The sequence below is a fragment of the Harpegnathos saltator genome, unplaced genomic scaffold (genome assembly GCF_003227715.2).
Source record: "Harpegnathos saltator strain DR-91 unplaced genomic scaffold, Hsal_v8.6 scaffold182, whole genome shotgun sequence".
In the NCBI taxonomy this organism is placed as follows: domain Eukaryota; kingdom Metazoa; phylum Arthropoda; class Insecta; order Hymenoptera; family Formicidae; genus Harpegnathos; species Harpegnathos saltator.
In genome coordinates this window covers 656,097-676,094 of record NW_020229964.1, presented here as the reverse complement: position 1 = coordinate 676,094, position 19,998 = coordinate 656,097, and the positions used below count along the sequence as shown (strand labels likewise).

Genomic DNA, 19,998 nt, shown 5'->3' with positions numbered 1-19,998 from the left:
CGTTGAAAAGAAAATTACGAAAAAGAGTGAAAAAGAAAGTTGTATCATCTGTTGTCTTTTTCTGGTCCTAAATAGACGTGTGTCTATTCGGCAAAATTTACATAGATTTTAATTTGTAGTTGTAATATACAGGATGATCCGGAACAACCTTTTATCCTTAAAATGACATGTTCTTGAACGAACATGTTCTTTCATTTCATTCATTCTAAGACGATTCTTCTCTTGCAAAATGTTACCCAAAGCTTAGTTTTTGACTTATAAAGCAATAAGTAGTTTGCCTATTACAGGTCGCATATAGAAGGTAGGAATTTTTTTTCTCTTTAAAGAATTTTGCAAGGAACGAAATAAGTGGTAATCTGATAGTGTAAGGTCAGGCGAATATGGTAGGTGTAATAACATATCTCACCCAAGCTGCAATAATTTTTGGCGGGTGCCAACGATGTATGTGGTCTAGCGTTGTCATGATGAAAGACAATACTTTTACGATACAACAATTCTGGGCGTTTCTGTTTGATTGCTTCGTGTAATTTGTCCAATCGACGACAGTACAATTCCTAATCAATCATTTGATTACATTTAAGTAGTTCACAAAATACAATACCCTTGTAATCCCACCAAACAGATAGTACGAGGGTGGTCCGATAAGTACTTAGCCTACAAAAGAAAAACGAAAATTTTGGAAAAGTGGCGATTTATTTCTCAACATAGTCTCCTTTTAGCTCGATACACTTGACCCAGCGATGCTCCAACTTTTTTAACCCGTCTGAAAAATACGTTTTCTCGAGGTCTGCAAAGTAGGCCTCCGTGGCGGCGATGACCTCCTCACTCGACTCAAATTTCTGCCCTTTTGCCCTGTGACTTTTTCAAGTTTGGAAACAAAAAGAAGTCGCACGGGGCCAAATCTGGAGAATACGGTGGATGGGGTAGCAGTTCGTAGCCCAATTCGACCAATTTGACCGTGGCGAGGGCGGAGGTGTGAGCCGGTGCGTTGTCATGGTGGAAGAGCACTTTTTTCTTCGCCAAATGGGGCCGTTTTTTCTGCAATTCGGCGTCGAATCGGCTCAATAATTCGGCATAGTACAGCCCTGTGACCGTTTTGCCCTTCTCCAGGTAGTCGATGTAGATCACACCTTGTGAATCCCAGAAAACGGTGGCCATCACCTTTCCGGCCGATAGGACAGTCTTCGCCTTCTTCGGAGCACGTTCGCCGGGTGAAGTCCACTGTTTCGACTGTTTCTTGGTCTCTGGTGTGTACCAGTGGATCCATGTTTCGTCGACGGTCACGAAACGACGCAGAAACTCCTTCGGATTGCGCTTAAACAGCGTCAAACACTGCTCTGAAGTGGTCTCACGGTTGCGCTTGTTGTCCGGAGTGAGCAAACGCGGCACCCATCGCGCCGACAGCTTTCTCATGCCCAAAATTTCATGCAGGATATGACCCACGTCTTTTGAGATGCCTACTGTCTCAGCTATCTCGCGCACCTTCAATCGGCGGTCTGCCAATACGAGATCGTGGATTTTTGTCATGTTATCCTCCGTGGTAGCCGTTTTCGGGGCACCTGGGCGTGGCTCATCAAAAACCGACGTGCGACCACGTTGAAACTCGTTAAACCAATTTTTGACGGTCGCCATCGAAGGAGAAGAGTCACCGTACACAGCATCCAAGCGCTCTTTGATTTCGCTGCGCGATTTCCATTCCAAAAACAAGAATCGAATCACCGACCGATATTGCTTTTTTTCCATTTTTCTAAAATCCGCGGACACGCCCGCTTCCACACGCGGTCAAAACAAAACTACGAGTCCGATTCGGCTGAAATTTCGACAGTAGCCGTCTACGAGAATGTACTACACGATAGTAAATTTCTCTTGCGATAGTGGCGCCATCGGGCGGTGAGGCTAAGTACTTATCGGACCGCCCTCGTAAAATCTTCCTTTGATGGATGTCTGTTTTAGAAGTGCTTTGTGGCAGTTCATCACGTTTACTCCACGATCTTTTTCGTTCCACATTGTCATAAACAATCTATTTTTCATAGCCAGTTAACATTCGTTTCAAAAACGGATTGTTTTTTGCTCACATTTCAGCAAAGAATCTCTGATATTGATGCGTTTAATGAAATGAATTTCCTTGAGTTTGTGTAGCACCCATACAATTTGATGATTTTGAAATTTCCAAAAGTCAATAAGTTAACAAAAGTTAGGGAACTATTGTAATAATATGTTCTTGAGACCAAATAGAGTAAAAAGGTATAGTACCATTTTTTTTCTGATAAATAGTTAGCGAGATATCGTAAGTTAAGTACTGAAAAAGTCATCAAGTTTTCCTTAAATATCTCAAAACATATTAGGTAAATAAAAAACTGTTTCAGACAAAAGTTGTTCAAATTAATTGGTAAAAAAAGATGATATAATAAAAAATGGAAGTTTCCATTAAAAAAATAAATTGACCTGACCTTGGTAACACCATTCATGGTCAAACTGATAAAATCAGTAAATACATCGTTTCGAGTCTTATAACTTTTGTCTGAAACACTTTCCTGTAAAACTTATATTTTTCGAGATTTTTAAGGTTTTCCATCTTTTGTCCTTATCCTGTATATCGGGTTTGTTGACGTACCCAAATTGTTTTAAATGGTTTTCGATGCTCGTATGTGATACGTTTAGCGTCTTAGCAATCTCATGTGTCATATAATGATGCTTGGATTCAAACGATGCTTTTATTTTATTGTCCTCAATTGGCCGGCCTGACCGTGGTACATCTTCCACAGAAAAATCTGAACGAAAACGAACAAACTAACGCTGACATTGGTGTTCTGTTAAAAAAATTCCTCATCATACACAGCACATAACTTTGGACGGGCTTGCACAGCGTCCTTTCCTTTTTGAAAGTAAAAAAATGAAATATAGCGGAAATGTTCGTTTTGGTTTTTCATTTTTAACTCAATGCCAAACAAACAATTCTTTACCGAATAATATACTTTTCTTTTGTTAAAAAAACTTGAAATGTCAGCTGTCACATTTAATGACAAGTAAAGTTATCTATCCGTGAAAAACGACATGACTTTGTTGCTAACCTGATATTTATATATCAATTTGGATAGATCATTCCATATACTGGAAAATAAAGTTTGAAAATATAAACGATAAAGATAGAGTGTTAATCGTGATTTGAAAAGCATAGGAGATTCTTACTTTTAAGAGAACCAATAAATTAATATTTCTTTGTAAAGATTATTTATTTTAAGAATGGCAGCTTTTACTACTTGTTAGCGGTTCGTTCCCATATTAAAGAGTTTAATTTTTAATTTTACATTCAGTTTAGTCGTGAGTTGTAGACCCAGTCAAAAATAATTCGTTGAAATAACATCGTTTCGAAAACCGAATATTGAAATTCGGATTGATTCGACGTCGAAACGTGTATAAGTAGACATATCTTCAACTGCAATTTCAATGTCGAACTAATTACTCGAGGAATGTCAATGTGCATATACATATATTTATAAAAAAAAGTATTCTTAATTTTTTCACGTCTCTCGTAATCGCTGAGACCGAAGATTGCCATATGCACGCACGCATGCGCGCATGCACGCATGTACGCACGCACACACTCATATTCTTCGCTCATATACTTCGAACATTCGCGTATCCTTCTTCGATGACTTTCATCCCAAGCAGCACGGGGAACTATACCCACCCCATCATTTTAAACGTGCTACGCGTTACTTAACGTGATGGTCGAATGGCACGCGAAGATCCCAATAGTTCTGACAATGGCTTTTTACGACTTATCCTTATACAGGGTTACTAAAAAATATCGGATCTCTATTATCTCCAGAAGTACGTACTTTTACGGAAAATAACTCAAATAAAAGTTGTAGGGATCATGAAGTACTATATTTTGGTGACCTTGATATTGACCTTGAACTTGACTTTGAAAGTTATTTAAAGGTCAACTCGAAATTTTCAAATGAAAATCCCAATTTTTTACTACACTGTCTTTTTCTACCAATTAATTTGAACAACTTTTGTCTGAAAATTTTTTTATTTACCTAATATTTTTTTGATATTAAGGAAAATTTGATATTGATTTGATTTGATTTGATATTGAAGATATTTAAGGAAAATTTGATAACTTTTTCAATATTTAACTTACTATTTAACTAACTATTTATTGGAAGAAAAAGTGGTACTAGCCTTTTTTGCTCTATTTAGTCTTAAGAATATATTGTTATAATAGCGTCCTGACTTTTGTTAACTTACTGACTTTTGGAAATTTCAAAATTATCAAATTAACAAAAATCAGGACATTATTGTAACAATATATTTTTGAGACTAAATAGAGTAAAAGAGTCTAGTACCACTTTTTCTTCCAATAAATAGTTAGCGAGATATTGTAAGTTAAATATTGAGAAAGTAATCAAGTTTTCCTTAAATATTTCAAAAAATATTAGACAAATAAATAAATGTTTCAGACAAAAATTGTTCAAATTAATTGGTAAAAAAAGACGGTGTAGTAAAAAATTGAGGTTTCTATTTGGAAATTTCGAGTTGACCTTTAAATAACCTTCAAAGTCAAGTTCAATGTCAATTTTAAGGTCACCGAAAGATAGTACTTCATGATCCCTACAACTTTTGTTCGAGTCATTTTCCGTAAAAGTGCGTACTTCTGGAGATAATAGGGGCAGCCGACACTTTTCTATAATCCTGTATAATGTATCTTTTTATAGTGTTCACAGAACATTATAACATAATAACATTAAAAGAATAAACATTGAATAACGTAACAACATTAGATATGCGACGATTGATACAATATATATTAATGAACCAGTGTGTGTGTGCGTGTAGTATGTGAGATTCCATGGTTGATTTTAGATTTTTAACGAAATATAATGGGTAATCTCCAAATAGCAAAATAGTTAATACAAATCCAAAGAAATTCAAATCAGAACAAAAGCTCCTCATTTATTCTAAAAAAGTTTGTTATTAATGAAATACGTAGATGTCGTATTGATCATAATGCATTTTAAGTACCCAATTGCATTATTATTAATTATAATGCATTGATCATTGATTGGTGGTAATAAATAAGACACATTACAGTGACCGGCAGTTGAAATAAATGATATATCCTACACTGAGAAAAAATTGTATTAAAATTAAACAAATCTTTGTTCGAATACGATTGTGAATACATTTATTTAAATTAAGCAATTATTTTCTAAAATTCAAGAAAAAAGTTTACATTCAGAACCTCTGTATTTTATTTTAGAAATTAATCGCTTAATTTGAATAAATTTATTCACAGTCGTATTCGAACAAAGATTTGTTTAATTTTAATATAATTTTTTCTCAGTGTATGAAAAATTAAAAATCATATAAATCGATATTGTATCAAAATCGACCTCCATTCAACTTAACGTGTCTTCAATCGTTTCGACGTCGAATTTAAATCGAATTAACGTTGTGGTTCTGACTTGTGACTGACTCGTAGTTGTATTCATAAATATATAAAATCCATCAACATGAAACGATGCAACGAGACATACGAGCGACGATGTAAGTGTAAGCATATAAGCAGCAGCGCATTTTCCTTTCCAGTCAGAACCACAACGTTGATTCGACATCGATGAGGGTTGAATTAATGTTAATTCAATGGTTTATCGATAATTTCAACGTTAAATCAATGTCGAATCAACTTTATGGTTCTGACTGGGTACTAAAATGAGTCGCTGGATTAAACGCTTCTTTTTTACCATCTCGGTGCATGCGTTCATTCGTCCAATTTTTATAATTAATGACATTCGGTAATTATTGTATATTATTGAATATCGTAAAACAATATGAGCTTTTTTGTTTATCTCTATCTATTCTACGCCTTCACGTTCATAATGTTAATGATATCAGATTGATACCATTACACATAATTATATTTATCCATATACTATTGTACAAATTTTTTGTGAATTTTCAGGGCGACATGAAATATCGAGGAATCAATGTTGATAACTCGGATGATACAGCAAATAACTTAGCCCAGCGAGAAAAATAACTCGATGTCGAATCAACGTCGATTCGAGCTAATTTCGACGCTCTAATATCGAAACGATGTTGTTTCGACAACGTCGTTTTAATATTAACTTTTTCGCCGGGAAATGCGCACCGGTAAATCTTGTTTTGATGCTGTTAAATAGGTGCGTAGTCTTTATTGACGTGACATTTCAGGCTAAGTAGTAAGGTAATTCTTCTTAAAGAAATAACGCGGTATGGCGAGCCTCTGCGGGCGACCAATAGGATCGCAAGGTCATATGAGTGCGACTAATAAGAAGTATTGCTTATCGCGAGTCTGATTTCACTGATGCCATGTGACATTGGCATCATCCGATTTGCGTGTAAACTTATGATGAAACTAAGTCACGAGCGTCCAAAACGTGTTTGTTTACTTGAAAGATAACGTACAAATACTCTTGATGCCACGATATATAACACCGGAAATGAATGCTGATAATAAACAATGGCGTTTATAATTTAATAATTTAATAAATTTGGTGTTTAATTAATAATCTTGTATTTTCCAAAAACAGACGTGTGTGTGCACATTAATGTGTGTTTGCGTACATTAAGCATTTAAAAATTTCATTATCTCTTTATAAAAAAGTTAATACTAGTAAGTTAATAATTAATTAGTTATTTCGTGTATTAAAAGTATTGTTGTTTTGAAGAAAAGATGAGTGAATAAATGGCGACCGTTGGTTTTATCGTTATTTTATACATGCGGATCATTAACAGATATGTTTATCTATATTTTATATCAATATATTATATTTTATGCCAATGATTTGTCAACTCAGTAAAAATTAATAATAAATACTCAGTTTCTTATAATTAATAAATAATATTTTATCGAAAGTCAACGTGTAATGAAATTCTACCTTTATAAGAATTTAATATTGGAAATTACTTATTAAATAAGAAATTTTTTCTCAGTGATTAGATACTACCAATATTTCAGTAATTATTTATCAGGGGCCAATACTTAATTATGAATTATTGTGAAATTACAGACTTTTATATATGGGATAAGTAGCAGCAAATTACTTGAACGAATTACGTGTCTATCTAATGATTGATGATAAAAAATTACTTTTGGAAAACGAAATTTCCCAATCCTCCTCCTCCTCCACCTTCTCTCTCTCTCTCCTCTCTCCTCTCTCCTCTCTCCTCTCTCCTCTCTCCTCTCTCCTCTCTCCTCTCTCCTCTCTCCTCTCTCCTCTCTCCTCTCTCCTCTCTCCTCTCTCCTCTCTCCTCTCTCTCTCTCCTCTCTCTCTCTCTCTCTCTCTCTCTCTCTCTCTCTCTCTCTCTCTCTCTCTCAATACACTCATTACAGAAACGGATGGATTTACGTACGTGTGATTACTCGTATAGAAAATATTTATAAATAAAATAGTGCGTGCCGTGAATTACGTTTGAAAATATCGCGTAAAAAAAGAACGCGGCTAATGTCGCATTGTATGTGACGCGGAAGTAAATTCACGCGATTATCCCGGGTTGGCCCACGTGTGTGTCGTACGATGTTATTTACGAGAAGCCATTTGCCGTGTCATGTTGAAACGCGATATAACCCGACGCGGTGTGTCACGTGCTACTTTCGTATAAAGAACGAGGCGATCCAAGTTAGGTTTAGTAACAGCGAAGGTTCAAGACGATACGGTTGGTTCGCATCGTAAACTCGATCAAATTACGCCGATCTAATTAGAACGAAACTTGTGCGTCTTTTATCATGTACGTAAACAAACGATGACCAGAATTGTAATTATTACCGATTTTGTTGTAATACTAACGGTGCATTTACAGAAAAAAATCGTGCGAAAAAATTAAACAAAAATTGAACAATATTTCTGAAAGAAGTGTGTTGGGAATTACATCGTGTTTTGCAAGTTGCAAAATATAACAGAGGGGGAGAGAGAAAGAGAGTGCAATGTTTTTCAAAACACACGTGAAACACTGCCACAAGTGTATTTTATTAATTAGGTGAGTAAAAATATGTGAACTATATTAACTAAAGACTATAACTTTATTTATTTATTTACTTATTTATTAATTAATGTGAATTGGCTATCATTACTTCAAGATTATTTGCCATCAAAGTTAATTAATCAACTGATTAAAATAAGAAATTCTGAAATATCCTCTACATATTACCCGATGTATTTCCAATCAAATAACTTATTAAATCGAACGTAATTGCACTTAATTATTCTGAAAAATATTAAATCAATACTATTATTGTTATTAAATTATTTAGTCGTATGTCTCATCATACGTAACAATTGCCATTGCGTAATCTTGATAAAAGCATCTCGTACGGATATTATTATTGTCGATATAAACATCGCACAAGTACAGAGAGTCATTTATACCATTATATATTATAATTCTATAACCAAAATAATAACAAAAAGAAAAAAGATATGAGAAGAATAAGATCACAGTCCATCAATAATAATATTCAATGCTTTTAAAAACATGTCAGTAATAAAAAATTTCATTATTACAAGAAAACTTTCTTATTTACTTAGAATATACAAAGATAATGTTAGGTTAGGTTAAATACATAAGGATGGTATCATTCAATGTTTCATATCATATTTGCGTTTGATTTTTATATAGTCTATATTTTCTTAATTTAATATGTCTTTAGTTTGTGTACCAGTTTTCCGCTATTAGAGATTTAACTAAAACTACTAACTTTTCCATTTTTCAACTGTTTAAGCGACTCTCTTCCGGTTTGTATAATAAAATGGTGCAAGATTTTTAGAGTTTTCAAGTTTTTCTTTTCCATCCACTTAGAAACGTAAAATGAATAGTCATTGTTATTTCTATCTAATTAATTATACATTTCACCTCATACATTATCATATTTACTATCTACCTAGAGGCTACGTAATTGATATCCTCAACTTCGTAACTATATATACATTTAGAGCAAGAGGTCTACACAATGTGCTACGAATCTATTTCAACGAAACTCATTAAGCTATATGTCTTCATGTCAAGTAGTATTGAATAAAGGGATAAGATGTGCTTCTTAAGTGTTTGGAAACAAAAAGAAGGATTAAATGTACAATTGAATAATCCGAATTTTTTAAGCAACAAAGAAATTAATTTTAAAATTAATTGATTTTCCTGCTCTTTTGCAGTTATATAGTGTTGACATGTAGATATTAAACACGAGTATGGTTATTAAAAATTTAGTATGGAAAAAGGCTCAATATAACCTTTAAAAGTATTCAGTATATGCTCCTGCTCAAACTAAATAATTTTTATGTAAAACATTTTTATCCGACCACTCTTTACAATGTTAATCGGGGTACACAATTAAAATGGGACCCTATATGTGTCAACATCAAGATCATTGGAGGTGAGCCCTCTAAATGTCATATTTATCAAGTTTTTTATTTTTTTTCAGAATAAATCTTTAAATTTGGTTTAAATTTAGGTTAAATTTAGTTTAAAAATTTGGACTATTCATTTGTACATCTAATATAAAAATTTTAAACGCCTTAGACCGGTTGCATAAATAGCGCGCTTGCCGGCTTACGAACTTTGAGTAAAATATTTGCCTGCGAGAAACAGTTAAATATATTTTAGATATGACATCTTATTTGTCTTTTATATAAAGGAAGTTAAATTCAAGTAAAAATGTAATGTGGCTGGGCAAAGTTAACCTAATGACAGGATCATATTTAAATTTTATTTGGATGCATATTAAGAACATATTTGAATTAAAATACTCTTTAATATTTGGTTTTTATTTAAGTTTAATTTAGTCCACATAAAGGACAAAATATGAACTATATTTAAAACACATTTAATTTTTTTCCGCGGATGATCGAGGGATGTGTGATGCAACGGCAGCGCTTGATTTATAGTGTTGACGTTGCTGGTGCCAGTCTCGACAAATGAACGTTTTTCCAGAATATAAATTTTTTTACAATAGAATGCAATTGTTATACCATAAATATATATGGATTAATATGTTTTGTTTATTTATTATACATTACAAAGGTACATTTTCCTGTCTGCGTTTTGTATCTGGAAAATTCATTTATGGTATAGTTGTATGGTAGATATAAATCAGTGTATTTACTAAATATATTTCTAAACAGTAATAACTGTGGATAGTGGACAGTGATTGCCACACACAAATAAATGTGAAATATGTTTTATTCATTCGTGGAAACGAAATACTGTGAGCATGTGCCATTAAAATCATTCCTTCAAAATACATACCGTTATGTTAATTGTATTTGATTGTGTATCGATGGTTTAATGAACAGGAACTCTTATTTCTGATTTTATCGACGTATGATTAGGAATGCAACGATAAATCGATAATATCGACATATCGATATATCGAGAGACAAATATCGAATATTTATCGATATTCTTTTATCTCCGATAAAATCGACATATTGATATGAATTTTACTGATTTTTGTATTTTTCAGTTACAGTTCTGGGGACCTATTACGGTCCTACGACCGAGATGAAAATTATAAAAGTGAGTGAATTCACTAGAATATATATTATGTAATTGCTCGATGTCTAGTAAATTCGCTCACTTTTATCATTTCCACCTCAATCGTTGAACCGCAATAGATCTCCTACTCCATGTATATGGTGATCGGCAAATGTGACTGCGGTTCCTTATATATTTTCTAATAAGAATACGACAATAAATTATATATAAAGATAAAAATTTTTAAAAGATCTTTTCAAATTTTTCGTACATATCCTTTATATGCATACCTCTATATGTATACATTTTTTTATAAATATCGATATAAATATCGATATTTTTTAAAATTATTGATATTATCGTTACCAATGGTTCTGAATGACGATAATGGCTGCGTTCAGAAAACACAACGGTTACACAACGGTTGAGTAATTCGTCAACGTTATTGGTCTGAATGTAAAGATCTAACAGTAAAGACCAATAGTTACTAAGCGCTCAATGAGCGCTTTGTTTTCTGAACGCAACCAATATCGTTATCGATATTTTGAGAAATCGTTGCATCCCTACGCGTGATAAGGATAATCTATAGAACTCGTTGAAAGAAGGGAGACTATCAAAATTCTGTAAAAATTCTAATTAAAATGACCGATTCCTGAAAAAATCTTTATTTATAAAAAATTTGTTTATTACATATGATTACATTCTTTAAAGTTTTTATAAGATAATGATGATGAATTTGATAAGTGATGACTGAGTCGACTGAACGGCTGAGTAAAGTAACAAGGCTATTTTGTTACCCAATCAGAACCGCAACGTTGATTCAAGGTTGACTCAATGTCAGTGAGGATTGAATTAACGTTGATTCAACGGTTTATCGATCATTTCAACGTCAAATCAACATTACAGCTCCGACTAGATATAAAATTGCCATTGGTTTCCCTTCCCGATCAAAACCACAATGTTGATTCGACATCGATGAGGATTGAATTAACGTTGATTCAACGTTTCATCGACCATTTTAACATCGAATTAACGTTATGATTCTGACTGGGTATAGTTTCGCAGAGCGCGCATCAAAAAATGCGTGCACACCTTATGGTCTCAAGCTATTTCAAGCCTTTGTAGATTAAAGGATTCATAATCAGTTATCATCTTATAATGGAAGAATCGTGAACAATAGAGCCAGTGGCACACGGTACTTGTTTTATGCTGGGTCTAATAAGATCTAATAACATATTAGAAATGATATAATTAGAACTTAGCATTTCTAGCATGTAACTGGACTTCACTAAATCCAGCACGAAAACAAGCATTAGGTCTGTTATTTATAGCTGCACTGCTGAACTAGTATAATAAGTTAGAGTGAGAAAAATATGCTTGTCTCATTTTAACTTATTGTTCACTAGTTCAGTAGTGCAGCTATAAAGGACAGACCCATTGTGTGCTATTGGCTTTAGTTGGTTATTGATTGACAGTTGATCGTAAATACTTATTGCTCTTGTAAAATTGAATGTTAATGAAAATAATTTTAATCTATTAATTGTTACTCTTCAAATTTGATGAGTTATTAATGTTATTTTTCTGATAACTGTTACTTAACCCCTTGACATATAATGACGTCTGGGAGACTTCATTCATTTCATGTGCCATTGTAGACTGATGTCTCCGAGATGTCAAGAACTGTCTCCGGCGGACGTCGAGAATCGTGCGTCGATTCTGTTTTCGAATGCTCAAGGTTCTCCCCCCTTCTCAACGGTACCGGTAACAAAATCGCATCGGCAAACCAGCAAAGTAGAAAGAAGCACATTGAAAGCAGCGTTCAGTATAACAGTGATCTCTTAAAGTTTTCTCTTTCTAATTATCCGACACGTGGCAGACTGTCGCAAAATGAGTGCCCAACTCGGCTACATGCAAAACATTGGGCACATTTTCCTGAACATATACCTTCGACTAATAAAAAGGAACATCCTGCAAAGAGATGCCATGTGTACATAAAAAATAATATAAGAAGCGAAACAATTTGGTGGTATAAAAGATGTCTAGTTCCTTTACATATTCCAAAATGTTTTGAAATGTTTCATACTTTGCAGAACTACTAATTTATTATTTTATAATGTTACTTAATTATTGTCCATTAACATTATATATCAACCTGATTAAATGTTATATAGCAATGCAAATTTCAAAATAAAATGTTTTGTTTCTAAGCTTACACATAACTGTTCAGTTGAGCTAAATTAAATAGTATTTTTCAAACGCATCAAATTCCGTTTTATTTGTATGTCAAGGGGTTAATAATAATTAAGGAAATAACGTCCATACTAATATAAAAAATATAAAAAGACTGGCGTCTGTTCTTCGATGAAGGTTGATGAAGACAATACAATAAGAGGTTTGTTCGCGATAACCTTAGTAGCACATATTATTGGGCCAATATTGGCTACAAATTGGACCCCCAATATTGGCCAATGTAACCCCAATGTAAGTCAATATTGGTATAACAGTGCTATGCAATATTGGCGATATATTATAATTTAATACCTAACCAATATTAGTTGCATATTGGGATATATTGGGCCAATGTAACCTCAATATAAGTCAATACCCAGATAGCACCGGACATCCAGTGGATGTACGTTTCACGTCCAATTTAGGGCTGCGTTCCGATATTCACCGTCAGCACTAAAAATCTATAGTATACGTGATGCAAACTATATATTTTCAGTACTGGCAGTGAATATCGGAACGCAGCCTATGTCCGTATGTCCGATTTACGTCTGTGGACATAAATTGGACGTAACAAGGATGCCCTTATTGGACATCAGACCTATAGGACGTCCGATGTACGTCCATCGGACGTCCTATGTCCGAAATTGTGACAAACGTATATCCTATGGACGTCTTTTGTAAAAAAGTGGACATATAACGGACATCCAATGGACATCCGTGTGCTGTCTGGGTATTGATATAACAATGCTATGCAATATTGGCGATATATTATAATTTAATATCTAACCAATATTGGCTGTATATTGGGATACACTGGGCCAATGTAACTTCAATTTATGTCAACATAGCCAACGTAATACCAATGTAACGTCAATGAAGTGTGCTACTAGGGAACTTCCATTTTTGATATTTTTACGTCTAATGCCCGTTGCATATCGAACACGATAAACGATATCCAATCAGAGTTCTTCTTTCCAAAGCGAGGTCAATGTGTAACGGGCATGAGGTATGTGATCTGTTCTTTCTAGCTGCATTGCTGAACTGGTGCGTTAAATTAGAGTGAGATCACAATATATTTTCTCACTCTAACTTATTATATCAGTTCAGTAGTGTCTAAAGGCTGCGTTCCGAAGTTCACTGCCAGTATTGAAAATATATAATTTCTATCACGTATACTATAGAATTTCAATGCTGGCAGTGAATATCGACGCAGCAAAAAAGAACAGACCCATAAGTCAAAAGTGCAAATAACGTGCAAATAACGCAAATAGATCTATTGTTACTCATCATAGAGTTATCATCGTAAATTAGATTATTATTGTATTTTTTGTGTTAGAAATATAAGTAATAATTCAACAAATATGTGTCAACCGGTATGTGTTTGCCAATTATAGAAAGTTTACGGACAATGCAGCTAGTAAAGAAGCCAATAGGAACATAACAAGCGTTACAAATAATCTCTTACGCATTATAAACAACATAAAAAAAGTCGAAATGTCAATGCAAAATCAATGGAAGCTTTTATCACAATTAAGAGAATATTTAAACAAGACCAATTACGACAAAAACCAGCAGATTAATTTCTCGAAAGATTGGTTAGATATCTTGCAAAAATTAACCTATTCGCAACTTGACACCATACGAAAATTGTCATCTTCTGATTCTATCAAATCCACCGAACCAAATAAGAATTCGTTGGATACAAAGCAAAAGGATAGTAATGAAAATACAAGAGTAACTCATATGTCTGATCAAGCAGAATCTCTTATAGATAGTTCTAAAACTGTGCAACCAAAAATACAAAAGGTAATTATTTTAAACTTAAAATTAATTTAACTTAAGAAGCTAATATTTATATATTTGATCCAAAAAATTAATTTCTTTAACAGCAAATTCACGAACAAGCTGTATCTATTAATAAAGCAGAATTAAAAGAAAACCTTACCATTCCACAAATTCTCTCAGCATTATTTCCCAAGTTATCTGTCAAGAATAAACAAAATATTGTTATACCAAAATGGAAAGTGAATATTGGCAGCAACATACCAAAGCATAGCATTGTATCTCGTACACGTCATGTTTTGAATAGTATTTTGTCAGCTGAGTCAAATGCTTCCAAATTACGGAGAATTGAGGATCTTCTTTTCCATATTGATCAATACTCAGAAGCCAGACATTATGCGATTAAGGAAGGAGCAATCAGAGTTTTGCTAAAAACTCGTCAGAAGACAAAGGATGAACAGATTAAAGGTATAAGAAGTAAATATAGAATAAATATAGAAAAGAAAAAAATCAGGTTTTAGTCATATATTATTTCGACAGCATCTGTTAGAGAAGCACTTGCTGTAATGGGTTATGTTGATCCTCTACCTAGTCGTGGTATCAGAATCTTATCAATCGATGGAGGTGGTATTCGTGGAGTATTAGTAATAGAGATGCTGAAGAAGCTGGAAGAACTCACAGGAAAGAAAACATATGAAATGTTTGACTACATATGTGGTGTGAGCACAGGTGCTATTCTGGCTGCTGTATTAGGTAATTATACAGTTTTGAGATTTTTACAAATCACATTAAAACATTATTATAACAATATTGCAAGATAATGTTGCGTTATTGAAAGATATTGAGAGATAAAATACATTAATTTCACATCTGACATACGTGTACTAATTTTGTGTTAATCATATGCAGTATTACCAAAGGATGTTATTGAAGGTAAACTTTTCTCTAAATAATGGATTTACAACACGATACATGGCGATGCATTTATCTTGCTAATAAATTAGAAATTTTTGTATTATATGTGACTCATGATTTTTTCGTTTTTAATATTGTAGGAGGACACAAGAGAAAGTCATTGGAAGAAGTGTCAGAATTATACAAAGAATTGAGCACTAAAGTGTTCACACAAAGTGCTATAAAAGGTACAAGCAGTTTAGTCTGGAGCCATGCATATTATGATACTGCACTATGGGAACAATTATTAGCAGAGCATTTAGGTGATAAGGTTCTAATCAAAACTACTCGTGACCCAAATGCACCAAAGGTGTGTAACAGTCAACATATCGAGTAGAATTTGAAGTAAAATTTATAATATATGAGTCATATATACAAACGGATAATTTAGATATAAAAAGCATTTAATCATGTATATGTTTTTTAGTTTTCAGCAATATCTGCAGTGGTAAATCACGAACGTGTTATGGCTTACGTTTTTAGAAACTATACATTACCACATCGGGTGGAAAGTCAATACATGGGATCTCATAAACATAAATTATGGGAAGCTGTAAGAGCATCAGCTGCTGCACCGAGTTACTTTGAAGAATTTAAGTATGGTGAATGTCTTCACCAAGATGGCGGTAAGTTATGTAGGAAATTTCAATACAAAGTTTCATCCACATAAAAATTTTCATAGTTTTCTAGATGTTAAATTATCATGATGCTGTTACAGGCATTTTAGTAAACAATCCATGCGCTGTGGCGATTCATGAAGCTAAACAATTATGGCCGAATAATCCGATTCAGTGTGTCGTATCGTTTGGCACTGGTCGGATTCCACATCGTATTTGCGAAAATGAATCAATACCTTCGCAATTAGCAATTTCAAGCTGGAGGGAAAAATTCTACAAAATCTTAGATAGCGCTACCGATACGGAAGGTAAATACAATAAACTTCATTTTATAAAATGAAAATTAAAATAAAGAATATCATTGTGTTAAAACTGAATATTTTAATACTGATTTTTCCTTTTTAGCTGTACACACGATGCTGAATGATCTATTACCTGATCACATCTACTTCAGATTTAATCCTTATTTGACGGAAATGTTATCAATGGTGGAGATACGACCTGAGAAAATTGATCAAATGGAGCAAGATGCGAGGATGTATATTCGACGAAATGAAGACAAATTTCAAAAGGCTGCTACAACTTTACTGGAGAAACGACAGATTCAGCAAAAAATTGTTGATTGGATTATATTGCAAAAACAGCTAATTGGTCTATAAGAAGCAAAATCTTATGCAATAATGTGCATTCCATAATAATTTGTAAATTACTTAGATATTCATAGTACAATTTTTCGACCTTAATGTCCTTACCAGAAACTTGAATCTTTTTAGATTATGTTCTTTACGCTTTAAATAGTATTTATAGATTTACAATGCTTTAAAAGTGACTTATGTAATTCTTTGTAGTATTAGTATAGAAATAATATATTTATTGAGATATTTCTATCATTTTTTTATTTAAATTTAATTTATTTCTATTATACTTTGAGCTAAATAGAATAATATAGTAATAATTGTTAGTATAACTGTTTAACTGTGATATTGTTTCTTCATCGTATGATTCTAGAAATGATGTAAATCTATATTTTAGTATTTTGTGTATTATGATGGATTATAATACTGTGTATGCTTAATAGGATAAGAAAGTGAAGTGATTATTATCAAAAGAATATATTATGTTTATGTGAAACTACCTCTAAAGATAGCGAATGTATTTAAATATTTATTCTATGAAAACGAATGAAACATTTAAAATCAAAAAATGACATGTTAAACTGTTAACAAAATACAAACGATATTGAAATTTATAAATTACAAAGAATTATTTTATATTTTCATCAGGGTCAGACTAGACGAATGCATTGGCTTGGTCCCAGTATTGGTCCACTAAGATATTTAACAGTTCCGATTTCGATTTTATTCTATTAAAATTGTTTATTTATATATGTGTATTTGTGCATATTCATAGCTTAATTGTATATATATACAAGATATTTGACACAAGATTAACTTGTGCATAAGGTTAGAGCACGTTAACTTAAAATGACCCTTGACATTTTATAAATAATTGCATGAAAATCAATTTTTCATATTAATAAGTGGACTAATAAAATAAATATACATTCAATATATATATATATATTCTGATGATAAGAATATATATATATATATATATATAAATAGAGAGAAAGAGAGAGAATTTTTCGACGACCAACAAGTCTTATTCAATGGTGATATGGCTTTCATACAATAGAGTGAGGTTAGATTGTGATGCTTCATATTTTGATCATATGAAAGTTGTAAAAAAGTAAAGGCAAAGATATTCAAACTTTATTCAAAAAGTGAATAGAATTCTCATAAAATTAATCTATCATGGTAAGTTTAATACATATTTTGATTATATTGACGTCTTCGAAATGTTATCAAATTAAAAAATTTTGAGAATTGACTTACTGTATTAATTATATTTCTGATTATATTTGATATTCAACTTTCTTTTTGCATAACAGGTATTTTTTGTTTATAATTTTATTTTTACTATATATGTTTGTATATATTATTCATTATATTTTATGAAATTGCAGGCACGATACTTCAGAGAAGAAGATATAGATGGTACATTAAGAATAATGATAAAATATTAAACTGCATAACTTATATTTAATTCACAAATTTTAAAACATCTTTACAGAATTTCGAGAATGTTTCTATCTATTTGCACAAAGTGGTCAAATTCGGACACTTGATGAGCTCACTATAATTATGAGATCCCTTGGGTTAAGCCCAACTATTGCAGAATTAAACAAATATATGAAAAATAAAGGTAACAGGACCTTTATAATATTTATTTTTTTAATGAATATATGTAATTTTTCTTTTGCTCACAGGTGGAAAAATGTCTTTTGCTGATTTTTTGGAAGTTATGCATCTTCAGACTCGAGTAGAAGACCTACCAAAAGAAGTAATTAAAGCCTTTCAAGCTGCAGATATATCTCATAATGGCACTATTCCAGCTCGGCAATTAGCACATATGTTGCTTCATTGGGGAGAACAATTGAGTAGCAAGGAAGGTTTGTAAAAACACTTGATCTAATTTTACATTTAATATTCTAAATATTGCTTTCTTGTAGTGGAGCAAATTTTTCGCGAAGCCAATGTATCCTTGAATGGACATGTGAAATATGAAGATTTTGTAAAAATAGCATGTGCACCTGTACCTGATTATTATTGAACATTGTGTTGAGTAACTTTTATTTTTGTATATATATTTTATCATACATTCTGTATGATAAAATTGTTTTCAAATTTCTCTAAATGAACATATATACAGAAGAGAGATGTTTATATAAACAGATTAATATATTATATACATTTAAAAAAAAACTTTTGTAACTTGGGAATAAAACCATGGGATTTTTATATGGTTATTGCACACAATGAATAAAGATTGTTTTCTTATATATATATATATATATATGTATATGGGGCATTCTTTTCTAAGCGGATCAGTGCTTTCTCCATTTTTCTTTGAATCCAAATCAACTCTAGGTTCAAAATTTTCGTCTTGACCTCTACTTTCAAATGCCGTTAGGCTTTTTTCAAAATTCCACATATCTGAACCTACAAAAAACTTAGAATGCACGGAAATATCGAAAAATGTCACAAAACACTTAAAATAAAATCAGGAGAAGTTGTTAATGGACCAGAAAAGATTACTGATCACTCTCAGAAATATATTCTTCAAAAGTAAAAGAGGTTCCGAAACTTAAAATCTACGAACCTAAAACCTAGGAGCCTAAAACCTATCAAAGACATCGTCGAGACAGCCATAGGACATCGAGTATAGTCATACTGTACGTGTGTGGGCGCGTATAGAAATTTCAATTCTAATTATAAGCTGTATGTACATTTCTCTGGTATATACAGGGTGTCTCATTTTAAAGGATCTACTCAAATATCTCAGAAACACTGCGTTAAATCGGAAAATGCTTAAGATAAAAGTTGTTTGGCTTGAAGGGGGACATAAGACAGCGATAGCATTTTATTTATAGATGCCACTTTCGAGATATTCACTGATCATCAATTTTCTTAAATGGAAATCACAACTTTTTATTACATCATATTTTTCTACCAATTAATTTGAACAACTTTTGTCTGAAACATTTTTATATTTGCTTAATGTATTTTGAGATATTTAAGGAAAACTTGGTAACTTTTCCAACATTTATTTTACAATATCTCAATAACTATTCGTCGAAAGAAAAAATAGTATTAGACTTTTTTACTTTATTTACTATCAAGAATATATTACTATAATATAATATAAATGCCCTAACTTTTATTAACTTATCGACCTTTGGAAATTTCAAAATTATTAAATTAATAAAAATTTTGATATTTGAGATATTTGAGTGGATCCTTTAAAAAGGGAAATATTTGGATTTGATAGTTGCGGT

The 19,998-nt window shown here is 32.3% G+C and overlaps 2 protein-coding genes across 3 annotated transcripts; both read left to right on the top strand.

Moving 5' to 3' along the window:
* Positions 1 to 7,453: 7,453 nt before the first annotated feature.
* LOC105184532 (calcium-independent phospholipase A2-gamma) lies at positions 7,454 to 16,929 on the top strand. 2 transcript variants are annotated; one of them, XM_019841981.2, is made up of 10 exons: positions 7,454 to 7,779; positions 7,852 to 8,028; positions 14,142 to 14,553; positions 14,637 to 14,997; positions 15,070 to 15,282; positions 15,439 to 15,462; positions 15,585 to 15,793; positions 15,911 to 16,109; positions 16,202 to 16,408; positions 16,506 to 16,929. In XM_019841981.2, the coding sequence occupies exons 2-10, from the start codon at positions 7,976 to 7,978 to the stop codon at positions 16,757 to 16,759; spliced, it is 1,932 nt and encodes a 643-aa protein (XP_019697540.1). In that variant the 5' UTR covers positions 7,454 to 7,779; positions 7,852 to 7,975; the 3' UTR covers positions 16,760 to 16,929. The 2 variants fall into 2 exon arrangements, with proteins under 2 accessions (XP_019697540.1, XP_011141692.1); XM_011143390.3 differs by lacking the exon at positions 15,439 to 15,462 and having other exon boundaries at positions 16,506 to 16,928.
* An 826-nt stretch (positions 16,930 to 17,755) lies between these two features.
* LOC105184538 (calmodulin-like protein 4) lies at positions 17,756 to 18,913 on the top strand. The gene is made up of 5 exons (XM_011143400.3): positions 17,756 to 17,917; positions 18,127 to 18,157; positions 18,234 to 18,365; positions 18,430 to 18,612; positions 18,673 to 18,913. The coding sequence occupies exons 1-5, from the start codon at positions 17,915 to 17,917 to the stop codon at positions 18,771 to 18,773; spliced, it is 450 nt and encodes a 149-aa protein (XP_011141702.1). The 5' UTR covers positions 17,756 to 17,914; the 3' UTR covers positions 18,774 to 18,913.
* The last annotated feature ends 1,085 nt before the right edge of the window (positions 18,914 to 19,998 follow it).